This window comes from Xiphias gladius, chromosome 11 (genome assembly GCF_016859285.1).
Source record: "Xiphias gladius isolate SHS-SW01 ecotype Sanya breed wild chromosome 11, ASM1685928v1, whole genome shotgun sequence".
Lineage (NCBI taxonomy): Eukaryota > Metazoa > Chordata > Actinopteri > Istiophoriformes > Xiphiidae > Xiphias > Xiphias gladius.
Window position 1 is genome coordinate 22,236,218 of NC_053410.1, and position 16,366 is coordinate 22,252,583.

Sequence of the window (16,366 nt, forward strand, 5' to 3'; positions counted from 1 at the left end):
TGTTAAAAAAAAAATTGGTTTTAATAACGAGATATTGATTTAAAGAACAAAAAAAACCCCTCCAGTATTGCCAATTTTGTGATGTAACAAGGATGATTAACAAGTACTGTAAAGCTATTTTCATACCTTCTTATGCTATATCTTTCTTTTTTACTTGAAGAGGTTGACACCCTATGTGTGTACTCTACCAAAGATAAAAATGGCTATTTGGAAATCTTTTTATTGCACTACAAAATATGTGAAATGTAAAGAAAGATGAACCCTCGCAAAGACAACTGTATGGCTCAGCGACACAACATAATCATGTCACATTCATAATATATTCTGTGCTATGGTCTTCTCACATTTCTTTTATAATGTGCTTATGATATTGTAGGTTTATGGTGGCTGACATTTTTATGAATCTTTGTGATGCTGTAGGTGTTACTTCCGCCATATCCATATTACAGCATTGTGTTTGCTGGTTTGTGATCAGCTCCAGATGTCACTTTTCCTGATTGCACTGGTTTACAGTGGGACAAAAATGTGGGGAAAGTGCTTATACAATTTGTCAGTTAAATGGACTGTTTGATTATTCACCACAATCCTATGATCATTTGTGAGCCAAGAATTTCCTGCCCTACATTCATCCCTCCAGGCTGATGTGCTTTGAGTCAAAACTAAATGGGTTTTGTTTTTTGCCATGCAAATTAAGAAATGCAGTGTTAATATAAATGGGGTAATATCTAATTGCAATAAACAAATAATGAATCAACTCCTTTTCTATACAATGGGAAGTCATACATTATCAACAAGGCCATCTTTGCAATATTTGGGCCACATATAATATGATAATCATACTTCAGATCCATGTATAATTTATAAGCAAATAGTAATACTTGTATGTGTCTTTTCTATAATTAAACTTAAGGGACTTGTTTATATTCAGCAGAGGGACTGCACTGAAATGCTTTGTATGCATTGTTCTCTCCTCCATTTGCAGTATGAGAATGAGAAGGTGTCAGTGATGACACGCGTGCTGGTTGGAGTGGAGATGCGCCAGTGCAATAGGAACCCCAGGCAAATGGAGTTCTCTGTTCCCAGTCTCTCCACAGTATGTACTTCTCTGTTCACAATTTCCGACTGTTGCCCAGATGGTAACAACAGATGCCAAGATGAAACATGAGCCTTCAGAGCCTGTCTGCATCTCATCATATGTCAACACCTTCAAAATACTGTAGCTCCCTCGATCATCATGCTTTGGTCAGATTAAGATTATCAGAGATTTGACATAATATGTGATGATCATTTTTTCTGTGGAGAATTGCTGTCTCTGACAATTAAGGCTGTTTGGACTTTTTCCACACCTATACCTTCTTTCACTCTTTCTCACATTCGTCCTTCTACCCTCAGCTTTCTCTTCTTCTTTTTATCTCCTCATTTTCATTCACTCCTTCCTCTTCTTTTAAGTTATATACACTCTTACCTATTCCATCTCTCCCTACACTCTGCTTTCCATGTATTATCCCTCCTTTTCCTTTTCCTTTACACTTTTTCTTAATCCTTCTCTTACCAACCTTTCATTATCTGCATACCACCATTAATTTTCTTCATTCCTTAGCTAACTTCTTCTTCTTCTACCTTCTACTTTTTCCATTACTTCCTTACTCGCTGCCTATGGTTTATCTTCCTCTTCCTTGCCTTCAATTTTTTTCTTACTCTAACCCTGTGCATTCCTTTTAGTTACTTCCTCCCCTTTCTTCATTTCTCTCCCTTCCATTTTCACTCCTCTCTGTTTCTTCACGTTGACCTTTCACCCTTTCACTGCTTGTATTGCTTAATGTCGCCTCCGTGTCCTCCTGTCTTTTCCTTCCCTTCTTTTCATTCCTCATTGCTCTTTTTTCCATCCCTCCATTCTCACATCTTTTCTCTCACTTTCTCCTCCCCTCTTTTTTCACACTCCCTGTTCTCATGTGTTTGCACTCCCTCCCCTCCACCTACTATTCCCCTTACCATCTCCATTTTCCTCCCCTCCCTTCTATTCTCTCTCCTCACCTAAAGCTGGTGAGCATGACATTAGAATGCAGCTGGACGGACGCTGTGGTGGAGTTGCAGGTGTGGTGCCAGCTGGCTGCCTTCTGCCACTATGCCAAGGACCACAGCTTGGTGTTGTGCTGCACCAAAAGCGCTCTGCACCTGGAAGAAGCAGCAGCAAGGACACTCAACACTATGCCCTGTGTTTTGTAAGTGTAGTTGGATGATTAAAATTGATTTAAACAATAAGAGGATTTTAGAAATACTGCACTTAAATGGTTAAAAATGGTTAAGAGAGACTGCACTTGATATGAATGTGTTTGAAAAGAATTAGAGGTAAGTGTGAGTGAGCCATTTTGAATAAATGTCCATGTTCAAGTTGAAAAGTTTGAATTAAGTTGCAATGTTTCATATTTTTCTAGGGTATGTCAGTTTTAAATTTTGGTTGATAGATTGATTGATTGACTTTAACTAACAGCTAATTAAGGCCCTCATACTGCTAGGTATGAACTGACTGCAGTGGATGAGATGCTCAGCACTGCAGCCTGTTTGAGGGGTTTGAGCTTAGTCCATGAGTCCAATGGAGATCTACACAGTTACAGAGAGGCTATGAAGGTGCTTCTTTCCAGTGTCAGGTGCTGTTCACAGTTAATTTATGTATTGCCTATTGCCTTGGACTGCAGAATTTTTTTTTTTTTAAACATTCTTGATCTGCTCTTACTGACATTTTTAATTTCTTACTTTATATCTGCTGGCTCTCTTATTTTGTCCACAGCTACGCAGAAAAGGCTGAGAATCCAGCATTGTGTGTCACAGCTGCCAGACATTACTGGAACACTTGTCTACCCCTGACACAGACTCCTGAGGAAAGATGGCAACTTCAAGATTCCCTGGAGAAGATCCTGAATGCTCTGGTCCACACCAGCACCAGACATGCAAATGTATAAATCCCTCTTTAGCCAAATTTATGCACATTCATCCATATAACCTTTGGCAGTATTTCATGGTGGTGTCATGTGTGAGCAGGAGTCTGAGTCATCTAAGTTTTAAGGAAAACAAAAGCAAACCAAAATCTTTCTGGTCTTTCTGTCGTGTTTGGACCCTCCAAGGTCTTCATCAGGAAAATACCCGCCATGTTAAAAGACATTGTACTGTATATATATATGCACAAAACTAATGACATTTTGTTGTAGTAGGCCAAGTGATCTGATAAGAAATATACAGCCACACTTAAAAAATGACCCTCCAGATACATCATCAAAACATTGCACTAGTTCACAAAGGTTATAGAAAATTGATATTGTTGATATTGATATTGAATTGTTATAGAAATTGCAAAATGTATAATATTTGAATGTATATGTCAATTTTTTAGATATTTAAAATGAGGAATACAGTATTTTTAAGTAGTTTTTGGGAGATTTAATCCAGTGTGCAGATACTCTCAATTTTTCCTTCACTGAATCTGTCATTCACCACCTGGCTTAAATACAGGAGGGCACATAAACTGTTCTTTTGCATTTCTTTGATGTTTAACAACTCAGTATTATTAGTGGTGAAACTTAACTCATAAGCAGTAGCAGTAAAACAGTACAGCAACAATGGAAACCACAGAAACACAGAGTTGGCCCCTCTGTTATGGCCCCTTCCCAGTCACAGCAAGTCTTTCCCAAAATTTTCCATTTTTAGTCAAGCCAACTACTGACAGGACAAAGGTTCAGCCAAAAAAGTATCAGCAACACAATGAACAGCGAGTGAGCAAAACAAGAACTGAATGAGAGCCAGAACTGACCTTTAATGCCTTGTTATTTTTTCTTTTCCTATTTTGTCCTATTCTTTATTTCATATTTTTAATGACTCCACTTTGGTTGCTATCAAACACAGTAAAATTTATGGTAAAGTTCTTAAAGATGCTGTTATCTTTAATTGATGATGAAATTGATGAAAATTCTTCTTGAGGGTGCTACAGGGGAGAGATTGTAGGTGTGCTCAAGTGTGAGAACACATTTCGCCAGCGCTGCCTTTGGACAGCCACAGGGATAAACAGCTGTTCAACTGTAAAATAACTTAAAATCCATAATTAAAGACAGCTTATATGAGAATTGAGAATGATGTTCATCTGTAATGTTCTTTCCAACTTGACACTGTTTTTCAACAGTGCTGTGGGTCACAGTACATAGGGGAAAAAAGCTTAATCTATCACATACAGTTGTGTCATGTCTTAAGAGACATGATGTGATTTTTTTCTTTATGGTTTTGTAAAGGACATCAGAAACCACTGCCTTTCCTTGAGCCAGTGATGCTGCAGGCTCTGGGTGTGGAGGGAATTTACAGATAACAGGGCAGTGTCATATACAGGGCAAGCACAGATAGCAATTTATCTTATACATCAGTGAATTTTAAGTACGACCAACTATCCACCACCACCAACACTCCTCTAACACTCTGCTAGCGACCAAAGTATTCATCTTTTCCCTCTTCTTTTTCAGAAACAGGGAAAAATGAAAAGCTTGCTGACCTTGACAGCACTGCCTCTTAGGGGTTCTAAACATGAAGCAACAGGTGAGTTTTAAAGGGCAGGAAAGAACTTATACCCTCTGGCCTTATATTTGGTTTTACTTCCTGCTATGACTCTGATTGGCTTTCTCTGTACCTCTACTGTAAATAATGGCTAGCACAAAAATGTTTTTCTTTCCAGGATAGACAATTAAGCTTTGAGTCCTGTGATATTTACATTTGGATGGTCTGTTTGGACGGTTGAATTTCTAAGATCTACATTGATAATTATACAGTGAACATACTTTCTTACATTGGATTACCGATCAGTATTCTAAATGTGTATTGTTGTGTATCTATATATGTTTCTCTGTGAGTAGATGAAGACAACCTAACCTTGAGAGCAGCTATTTACAGTTTGTTGCTCCACATCCACATTGATAGAAGAGACTGGAAAAGTGCTCTGCAGCTGCTGGACAAAGCTAGTAGAGACATGCCTAGCACCAGACACAGACTGTAAGTAAAAGGGAAAGAAATGAAAAGGACTATAAAGGTAGAAAGACAGAAAGATAAAAGGAAATTAATTGTCCTCTGTGTTTTATCAGACCTCTGCTTAAACATCGTATACTGGTGAAAGCACAACTGGGGGAAAGTGTATTGATGGACATGCAAAAGTTTCAACACGAAGGGGAGCTGTGCTTTTCAATTATGTGGCATCAGGTGGCACTGTGTGCTGGCAATATAACTCAACAGCTGACCTGCTACCAGAAATCCATCACATCTCTGTTGGTAATACCTCTGTTCTGGCACCATTTTTATATCATTACCAAAAGCTGATCCATCAGCAGATTAATGCAGATAAATCATGTTGGAATCTGTCATATGAGAGAATCCTTCTCAATAAATCCATCATTTTATTTTCTGTGTGGTCCTTTTGCTTGAAGTTAAGATAAGAATGAGCATGAGGCTCAAGCACCATCTTGTGGAGCCAGAATGTTACTACAGCTTATTTCCAAGTACTCCTTGTTGTGGCCGGGATGGAGGAAAGAGCAAACATTATTCCTTGTAAGACCTTCTCACAACTAGGGCTAAATCATGTTTTGTTTAGGCTAATTTTAGAAGTCAGATTTAGGATTAGTGACATCTGTAAAACCATTCAGAGCACCTCCAGCTTCAGGACATAGAAAGGTCCTTACTCTTAGAAATAGAAAAAAACTTGATTGTCCGACCCAGAGAAATGGTAATTTGTCTTGACTGGCTACCGATTAAAACAAGTACAGCACAAACAAAGTCGAAATGTAAAAAAAAAGGGTGCTTTGATTGACTTTTGTGTTTGTGATGCAGAGCACGGAGAATCAGTGGCAGAAGGTCAACTTTGTGCTAGAGTTTGGAGAGTGGCTATACTGTCACAACTTCTCCAAAGCCCATGCCCAACACCAGGTTCAGTGGGCCATAGACATCCTTCTACAGTTGGAACTTGAGCAGGCAGAAGGAGCAGGTAGAACTCACTGACTCAACTTGTTTGATGTATCATGACACAACTGTGTGAATGACTAATTAGTTTGTTGTTAATTAGACTACTGTGCTTTCTAAAATCTAATGTGAAAGGTGACAGATTCCCCTTGAGGTATGCATGTGGGCATGAAACACTGTTATCTCAGGGGTCCTTTGCCAGATGGGTTCAGCTTTTGTTTACGGCTGCACATGTGCACATGTGCCTGTGCACTTTTATTTTAATTTTTATCCTGTGTAAACAATAAAACAAGCATATGCTTCAGAGAAAAGGAGTTGACTAGGCAAAGAAACAGATTTCTCAAGTCCTATGTGGGTACCCACTAGGAATAACACAGCAGCTGCCTGCTATGAGACTGTTAATATTCCCTAAGTGACAAACTGAACACTGAAATAAAAGAAAAAGCAGAAACTAATTAAAGAGATACTGTACATTCCTCCGTATTAATGGCTTAATTTGTAATTGTTAAAAGTATTGTTAATGATGCTGCTCAGTTATACTTACAGATTACTGCATATATCTGTCTTCTTTCCAGTTAAATTCTTTTATGAAGTAAATGGTATATGTATTATATATCTTCCCTATAGAGGACGAGTCCAAAAAGAGGGGTTCGAGTTCAGTGGAATGTGAGTCCCTGGTAGGAGTCCAGGGCTTGTTATTCATGCAAAATTTGTCAAATCTGAAGGAAGTGCGACGCCTTGATTGCTTAGTACAAGCGCACACTCTGCTCGCTGTCATGGCAGATAGGACTTCACCTGAGCACCAGCTTAACCTGCTCAGAGCCTACACCTTTGTACTTCAAATATGGCAGGTACTGCATCTTTACTATAACATTGTCCTATCACTCAACTGACAGTGTGGCTGAGGACGTTCTTCAAATGCAAATTATGTTGAGTATTGAATGTGCACATTTGTGCATTGTATTTTACTGCAGGTTTCCATGGCAGTGGCCTTTGAGATTTCCAGTGAGATGGCAAAAAGTCAGCCACCTCAGCCTCCTCCCTCTGCTGGATCCAAAAAAGGCAAAGACAAAGGCAAATGCAAGAAAGTGAAAGATGTAAGTCTTACAGCTCAAAATTGATTTAGAATTTGGTTGATTAACACAGTTAAAACAGAATGTGTAACATACAGTAGTAGGTCTTAATTTTTGAAGAATAATGCAGCTATTTGAGTTGCTTGTGAATACTGTAACTGTCAGCCATTATTTGCTCTGTCTGTGTGTATGATTTAAAAAAAACATTGTTATAATTAGTCTTATAATTTTAATTTTTTTCATTCAAAATGAGCTAAATATTTGTATTCATTTTGACCAGAGAATTTCAAATTACTACATGGTACCTGATACTATATGACACAAACAAGTGTGAAAGTCTGCATATTATATATATTACATAAATTATGTGGTGGAGTAAAAATATCCTCTACAGGTATTTACTGAACTTAATTAAATGTACTTAATTTTAAATGCTGACAATACAATAGTAATAACAACAAAAATACCAATTCTATGTCTCAATGTTTTACCAGACAACCCATGCAGAAGAAAGACCTAAACCTGTTGTCCTGGATCAGGCACTTCCTTCCTCTCCGAAGGACTGGGCTTGCTACATCTGTCCTGACCAGGCCAGGCAGATATTCAGAACCAACAGTAACCCCCACTGTATCAATACACACAGCATTACAAATCAGGCAAGACTACCTCTCCCTCACATTTCTCTGTGTCATGACCATCTGCTGTCTATGGCATTGCCTCTGATTTCAGTTTTGTTTTCAACATAGCAAGAATTGTATCCACTGGCTATATAGAATCAAAGCCTCAACTTGGTAACAATGTCGCCCCATGAAATGTCATTTGTTTGTCAATAGGAGGTGCATTTATTGATGTGTGTGGATCACATTAAGATGGAGAAAGGTTGAAACCCCAATATTCTAAATTAAATATGTGATGCAATTAATTTATGGGTCTACCAACAGAATAGCATATAAGTGTGTGATGAGACTGGATTTAATTACCTCCGCCAAGGGGGTTATGTTTTTGTCTATGTCTGCAGGATTAAGCAAGAAGGCATGGGGCATGGGCAAGGGAAGAATCCTTTAATTTTTGGAGCAGCTCAGGATTATTTACTATGAATTTAAATTTTTGCTTCTCTTACGTCTGGTGTATGTTGTTTGACACTGGCTCTGGCGGAAGTCTGGCTCTACTGAGTGCCATTCTAGTTGTGTTTTTTTTGTTTGTTGGTTTGTTTATTTGTCAACAGGATTATACAAAAAGTACCAAATTGCACCGAACTTGGTGGAGGGATGGCCAATCCATTAAAATTTGGTGCCGATCCAGTTAAAGTGGATGCAGGAATTTTTTTATCACTTTCCTTAACATTGCCGGATGGGACATTTTTTGCGTTGGCGGAGGTATACGCTCTATTGAGTGCAAGACCAGTTAGTTAGGAAATGGAGCAAAAAAGGGGTGATGACATCATGGGCCATTTGCTATTCTGATAAAACACTGGATAATATTAACATGTACATTTTTGGGGTATCCCCATTAGAATTAGATTTTTAATTCTTTATTTTTCCCTATGTTTGTTTGGCTGTAGACTCAAAGCATGTTTTATCTCAACCTGCTGGAAAAAGAACTTCACTCACTCTCACTCGATCACCTGACCTTGCCCATAATGCAACTAGCTGAAATCATTGCTCATGACCTTTTGGAGAGGCAAAGTCTCTCGGACCTCTACCGACTTAGGTGAGCACTCTATACACATTAAAGGGGAACTACATCAATTTTGAACATCAAAGTCTTTTTACAGGGGAGTTGGGGAGTACTACAGCAAATGAGAAAAATGTTTTATAAAGCCTTTTGTGGCTCCAGGGTTAGTTGTGCAAAATCTGATAAATTGCCTTAAGTGATGTCACTTGAGTCAGTGTTAATAGGGGCTGCAGACTGCAAGTTTGAAATGGGGCTGAAAAGAAGTGAGCTTACCAGACTTTTGTGGCCCATACTTCATCTGTGTTCTAGGCTACTTTAGCAGCTAATGGCGTACCACGCCCAAATTTCCAACCGAACTGTCTGCAGTTGATTTTGACAGTTTTTGAACTGTACATTGCAAGTCTGAAAATGTTAATGAAGTGCAATGCTAAATTAGCAGAGTACTCTTTAAATATTTTTTAGGGATATGAACTGCACTTACATAGGTCTTTTTTTTAATACTTAAATTGTGTATCACTGCAAGAGAATGGTTTGACTAAAATCAGCTTTCAGATGGTGGATTTATTTAAACTGTTGAAACCCAGGGAATCACAGAAAACTGAGGGACTGATGCGCATCAAGTTGTGGTGCTATTAATTACTTTCAGAAATCCTTTTAATGCTCAATAAGTCAGTTTTGTGTAGTGACTTTGCATGTTTCTTGTTGTTCTTTTTTCACCTAATTAGAATTCTGAGGACCTGTTGTCAGCTGAGTTTGGAGACACATTCACCATATCAGGAAAAGCTCCTGAATTTGTGCAGAATCCAAGAACAAGAACAGATGGAGTATGTCAACTCTGCTATAAAGATTTAATGTCTGTACATTTTTCTTTAATAACCACATCTTATTCTTGATTTCAGGTGCCACAAAGTCATTGCTTTTTCACAGGAGAGGAGAGGCGTTCACAAAGCTTACAATCAGGTCAGCCTGCTGCTCACAAAATAAATCCATGTTTTTATTTTGCATCAAATGCTACACCTTCACACAGATTTAAAACTTTTAATTAACTCTAGTTTTATTACTTCTTAGAGGGTGATTGGCAAGTGCCCACAAATTACTAACTGTACTGTATATTGGCAAAGTAAATTTACTGTATGCTCTAATTACAATTTCTATAATGTAACTTAATGAGTGACGGCACATTAATATATGAGGTTTATGATGTTTAATTACTTGTCTCATAAACCTGGAATGAGTGTTAATGGTTAATGGTGTGAATTTCATATTGAAGTCTACATAAAGCTCACCACATAAACTTTAACACTATTACGTATAAGATCCTAGCAGAGAAAATAGGGAAGGTTTTTTTTTTTCTGTTGCGCCCATTTTTTCACATAGTGGTGTTAGTGTGTGTGTATGTGTGTGTGTGTGTGTGTGTGTGTGTGTGTGTGTGTGTTTGAACTTGTGTCTGCAGCTTTCTGTTGGTTGGTGCATGTGCATACAGTATGTTTTGAGTGCATCCAACCTGTTAACAACTGACTGCTTTAAAAATCATTATCTGATTACAGTTTGACTCAATTTAGAAAAAAAGTTAATTGTCCCATATTGTCATTTTTCAGAAAGCTGAGATTGATGAAAATGTTGGGTCGGGACGTCAGAGTGTGGATGTGTGTACACAGGACATTTGGTTGGACAAAGCTGAGGTTTGCCTCAGCATGGGGCTCTATCAACCAGCCCGGCAGCTCCTGGCAGAGGCTCAATTAATGGCTCGGGTGAGTTGATAGTGAAGAAGACCAGAGTGTCAGGCTCTGACCTTAAAATAGAATCTAACCATTCAATCTGGCTCACAATGAATGTTTTACTATCATGGCATACCAGACTGAGCCGGAATTACATCTGCAATGCTCTATTTATGCGAAAGAAATGTCACCCTACAAATTATTGTTGCTTATGATATCCCTACTATTGGCCAATACTTTATGCCCACTAAAATATTAAAAGTATTTACTGTAAAAGATCAGCTAATATACTCTATTATGATTGTGTTTTTCAAATTCTCTCTGTTCAGGGGCTTAGGGATCAGAAAGCAATGGCAAGAAGTTTGCTCAGTCTGGCCACTTTGGCTTGTGAAGAGCAGAATCATGGCCAAGCTCTGATCCTCCTGGACAAAGCCCAAGCCCTGGGTGGGGATGAGGAGTTTTGGTACCAGCTCACCCTCACCAAGGTTAGAGCTGTAGTAGGCCAGACACACCAAGATGCACAAACCAAGGTATAGAATCACCACCTAACACTCTACACTGCAGTTACCTTTTTTTTTGTAGTGAATACCTTTCCCATTGCACCTATTTTTCTCTCACAGGTTGATCAGATTATAAAGCAAGGCTGTGGGGCTCTGAAGCTGGTTCTGGAGCAGCGGGTAAACAGAGTCCCAGAGGTCACATTCTTGATCACCTCATTAGAGATGAGGTAAACCCATGCCTGTTTGGTCAGAACTGCTGAAGGTGTAATCTTTTATTACTTGTAATGCTATGTTGTGTTTGATTAAAATTTTAACATTTGTAAGCTGCACTATCCAGTTTTGTTAAAAAGAACGTACATAACAATTTCCAGCAAATCGTTGACACTCACTTTAGATTTCTCTATACAAACAAATGTTGGAAACAAAGTGACTCAACAACCAACCCTTAGAAAGTCCAAGTTACTCAGTTTATTGTTTTTACTGTTTATTGTTTTTACTCTGATGTTTTGTTAAAAAAATGTATACACACATCCAGAGTTGATCCCCACTTCTTGTGTAACAAGGTGTCATCACTATACTTTAAACTGATCATTTACTCTAATAAAAGTCAACTGTATGATATGTAATAGAGCCCACTTTGAATGTAGGTGGAACATGTTCTTCATGCTGTACAGCATGTAACTATATTTAAAAACATCTATAAGCACTTGGGCAAACACACTCATATAAGTTGTAACTACACTGGATGATTACATAATCTTGATCTAATGCAGTGTGTTGTGTTCCAGAGGTGCCATGGAATGTATACGTGCCATTGGCGGTGGTGAACCTGGAGTGACACTCTGCACCAAGGCTGTACAAAGGCTAATGGCTGCCTGTGATACACTCAGAGAGTGTGCCAATAGTTTCACTAAGCTCAGCTACAGAGAACAGGCAGCAGAGGCACATTTAGAGTATGCACATGGTGTGAGGTTAGTATGTCAGAAGTTACTCGAGACCTGACTGTTAAGTTTAAGTGAAAATGGAATATTCTGCAAATCATACAGTATACCATTTGTAAACACAGCCTTTAGTGTACCTGGATGCCTTTAGATGGCTTTTGACAGTTAAGTTCTTGAAAGACTGCACATAAATCAAACCAAATAATGATTCAAAACTAGTATTTGGCCATATTGCTATATTTGACTAATTTTCTTTCTCACTCACACAAACATACTTTTTTAGAATTTTAGCCCATCATGCAACTGATAAAGAGGAGAAAAGGCGCTTCCTGCTCGATGGCCTCTCCCAAATGCAGCTAGCTGTCACAGTTCAGGAGCATATGGTGCTGAACGCTCAGAGCCTGCTACCCCCACAGGCGGAGGTAAATAAAGTGCACGCATATTCCTTGAAAAATTAATCTTTTTTGATGGTACCTTCTCAAAGACAATAGGATCCATTTCTACTGTTGAGGATACTGATACTGTAAGTAAACCAGAAATCAATTAATGGACAGAGGCAGAAAGCATTACTCATTGTAAAAAAACCAAACTAAAAAAAAATAATTTGCTTTGAGCAACTGTGGAAGCTCAGAAGCTGAGTTCTGGCTAAAATAGTTGTATCATTGAGCACACGTTCAGATAGCAAAATGTTTTTCAGTGTTGAGAGAAGAAAGGGTTTTCCTGTGAAATGCCTTGCTTATGGCTAAATGACGGAGAGAGGCTTTGTTTGTGTTATCTGCATTTTCATCTCCTAAAGAGTCTAACTGACCGAATTACAATTAAGCCGCTGTGTGAGGTTATTAAGGCCCTGTTGTGCCACTGTCATATTCTGGGGTTCTTGACTATGTGAATATCTTAGTGAAATATCTGTTCTGTATCTCTTCTGTATCTCATACCACAGTTTAACAGTGTTCTGACATTAACAGATAAAGCTTCTATTACTGTAACTTGTCAACAGCAGATGGGTATCAGAATTATATTTTATCCAGACGCTATACAAGCTCTCATACAGATGCAGTTATCTGAGGGCTTCAGTGCCAGAGATGGACGGGCATAACACTGACTGCAGCCTTGATATACATGCTGATGGAATCATTAAAGAAAGATTGATTGAACGACTGTCACACCTGCTGCAAATCCTTGTTCAAATGAGTTTTTGATTAAATCTTATGTGAATGTCTGACACAGCCGTTGGAGGCTGGATTGTAACATGGTGTTTTCAGCAGATGGTGCTGCTGCCTTGGTACATTCTGACAGCCAATCTGCATTGTAAGCAAGAGACAAAAGCTGCAATCACTGAAGTCATGCTCATTTATTCATCTTTATGAGCAGGGATAACTTTTGTTCCATATTCAATTCTGTCTTGTTTAAATTAATGACTTCAGTCTCACTCAGACCATTGCCCAAGTTTCTCATTTGCCGTATCCCAAAATGTCTGATCACACCTCTCACCTAAATCGCTATTGCTCCGTGAACTCATCATCACAACCTACTCCTGTACACTAACGCACTACTTGAGAACAATTTTGTGTGTATTTTCTGTATTTTGTTTTTACACTGGTGCTTTCTGTCCTTGCCAGCGTAATGGAGTGTCCCTTGCAGCTATGCGGAGGCTACTGCGCCTGCGACTGGCCCTGGCAGAATTTTGTCTGGCCATGCTGCAGGAGCACTGCGCTGAGGAGAAACACCAAGCTCTGTCCCGGGAGAAGAAGACCTCTGCTGAGATAGCTCTGGAGGAATTTACACGCTGCACACCTGAGCCCAACTCTATACAACAGGTAACACAGTGCACATGCAACCTGGGCTAAATGTAAAATCTTATATCTATTTAAATATAATCAAACAGTAATGATGTGCTATAGTATTTCCCTATATCACCAATTAGTGTAATAAAGTTAATAAACAGATATGCCAAAATTACTTTCAAACATTGTGTGTTCTCTTAACAAACTATTGCATTAACTGGAACTTTCTTTATTATTATAGTACAGCATCTTGTTTTAAAGGATAAGACTTTATATTTTCATCATCAGCAAATTGCATAAATACACCAATACCAACCAATCTACCAATGTAGTTTTCATAATCAAAAATATAGCTTTTATACATCAGTACAACAGAACTCCATTGTTGTCCAACAACGATTAAAAACACTTTAAAGACAATGCATTACATGACATATTTTTCCATTACAATGAACATGACTATTGTTCTTTAACACAAATGGCTGAAGTTAGTTTTTAGAGCTGTAGTGTACTTCGTTAATTTAAATTCTAAATATACAATATTCTGAATAACAAATTGGGGTGCATCAGATGAGCAGTTGGCCTAAATTATGCCTAAATTAATTTATGGTTTTAGGCAGAGTTACTGGGGCACAGGGAATAACAAACTGCAAAAAAACATATTTGCAAACATGAACAAGTGAAAGATCTACATCGATAAAGTCTGCCTTTCTATAGATCAGCAGACCTTGTAGGTGAGTTTCCTATCATTGCCACTTGGGGACACTAACATGCAAAGCAACACCAGGCAATTTTGTACTTTATAGCCCATGTCTGTGACCACTCTTGAGGGCAAAACCCTTGTGGCTAACCAACAAATTACAACAATTGTTCAACTTCCCTGTTAGCTCTGTGGGTGTTCCCCTCACCGGACCCACGTTTTATGTCTTCAAATTGAAACTGCATTATAAGCTTTGAAAGAGGATTCTAGGACAATCAGTTGTGTGTTATTATCACGGTCTTAACCAAACAATTGCAGCAGCAAACCATAATTCCAAGTTGGCTTCCCATCAGTGTATTCATTTTGTATACCACTGCCTGGGATTTAACCTGATCAGAGTGTTTTGCCTTCATTCAGAATATTTATATAGGATTTCTCACTAGAGCGCTTGGTTTAGGCGAGAAAGATATAGTAAGTGTGCATAAGATGTTTGAAAAGTTGTCCATGTTCATGGGCTAGCGTACTCATTCAACTCGCCTCTAAGCTACTGTTCCTCAAGAAAAAATGAGCTAAATAACAAGGAGTAATGGGTTTGCTGTATATCAACTTATCCAGAATTTAATGCACCATGTATTGCCCCTAGTAATGCAATTTTGAAACAATAATAAAGATCTGACTTCCAGAATCCCAGTACATACCAATTAGACTGCCCTAAAACTACAGTCATTTGACAATTATACTTCCATGCAACTATATGAAACTATACTTCCATTTTGAATGTGCGTATTGCCAGTCAACACGTTTGGAAAGCCAAATAAGATGTTAGATGTTTTTCATCTCTCATTCTCTCTTGCTTTCTCTCTGTCTTCCTCTTTCTCTGTTTCCCTCTGTCTACATAGCACAGGGACAAGCACTTAAAACTAGAGTTCCCTCTTCATGTTTTCTCCTCCTTCCCCTCTTATGATGCTACTTATGAACAGCTTTTATAACAGCCTTCCCTAGTGAAAAAAAAAATTCCTGCCAAAATGGATAAACCTGGGGTAGTATTTGCTTCCAAAATGACTTTCTGTTCAGCCTATTCCTGCACTTAAATCAATGGGTCCAAAGAAGTTTAGAGAAGTTTGTATCCAAACAAGCGAGTTGTTTGTGATCCACTCCTCATTTGACCTTAACTTCCTTGTGTCGTTTCCAGGAATGGGTGAGTGTGGGCAGTACTTTGGGGCAGGTGGCTCTGGGCCAGCTGGCTGCAGTCAGTTCTCACTCCTTGGACAACGTGGAAACCAGAGCTTGCTGCCTGAGTCTGATGGGAAAGTACCTGAGACTGCTGGCTGTGCAGAAGGACCCCCTTTATGCGTGTGCCCTCTGGGACAAACACAAGCATGTAGGCAACACAAATGTCTGTAAATAAATTTACACATAATGTTTATGTATATATGTCTACCGCATAGAGAATTCCCCCACTCTTTAGAAATTTTGTGACACAAAAACAACATACGAGAAAGAAGTCACTTAAGTTATGAAAGTACTCTCACTTAATTATGGGAAGTCATAGAAACTTGGGGAATTTTACACATGGGCCTTTTTAGGAATTCGGACACAAACACACACATGCACATACATACATGCTGAAGGAAAACAACATGGAAAAAGTCCCTACACAGTGTGAGAAGCTTATACTGATTAGAGAGATGGATGTCTGCTTATATATTTTAAGACAGAAAAGTTTAAGTCTTCATGGTTTGTCATCAGTAGGGGATTTTATAGTAATTGTTCTGTGATCTTGAAATAACTTTGTACAGAAGGAGGCCTGGTCTGACCCTAAAACCATTTCTGTGAAGGAGAAGAATTCAGAGAAACCGAAAGACAGAGAATCAAGCAGAAAAAAGCTAAGGATGACATCTGCCAAAAGTGCTGAGTTGCAGGTACATACTGTACCTCCTGATAAGTGACCCCATCACTCCTGTCTCATATCAAATCTGAGGTCCTTATCCTGA

At 38.6% G+C, this 16,366-nt stretch overlaps 1 protein-coding gene across 1 annotated transcript in view; it reads left to right on the top strand.

Moving 5' to 3' along the window:
* LOC120796537 (cilia- and flagella-associated protein 46) overlaps positions 1–16,366 on the top strand; it is a 52,913-nt gene that overhangs the window by 20,147 nt on the left and 16,400 nt on the right. Inside the window, 22 exon segments of the mRNA XM_040139511.1 lie at positions 983–1,093; positions 2,041–2,222; positions 2,517–2,648; positions 2,789–2,954; positions 4,503–4,575; positions 4,890–5,025; positions 5,115–5,298; positions 5,854–6,007; positions 6,610–6,833; positions 6,957–7,079; positions 7,550–7,711; positions 8,617–8,765; positions 9,455–9,553; positions 9,629–9,689; positions 10,328–10,480; positions 10,777–10,977; positions 11,068–11,174; positions 11,736–11,918; positions 12,172–12,310; positions 13,508–13,705; positions 15,565–15,753; positions 16,172–16,294. Coding sequence (XP_039995445.1) covers positions 983–1,093; positions 2,041–2,222; positions 2,517–2,648; positions 2,789–2,954; positions 4,503–4,575; positions 4,890–5,025; positions 5,115–5,298; positions 5,854–6,007; positions 6,610–6,833; positions 6,957–7,079; positions 7,550–7,711; positions 8,617–8,765; positions 9,455–9,553; positions 9,629–9,689; positions 10,328–10,480; positions 10,777–10,977; positions 11,068–11,174; positions 11,736–11,918; positions 12,172–12,310; positions 13,508–13,705; positions 15,565–15,753; positions 16,172–16,294 — 3,249 coding nt within the window.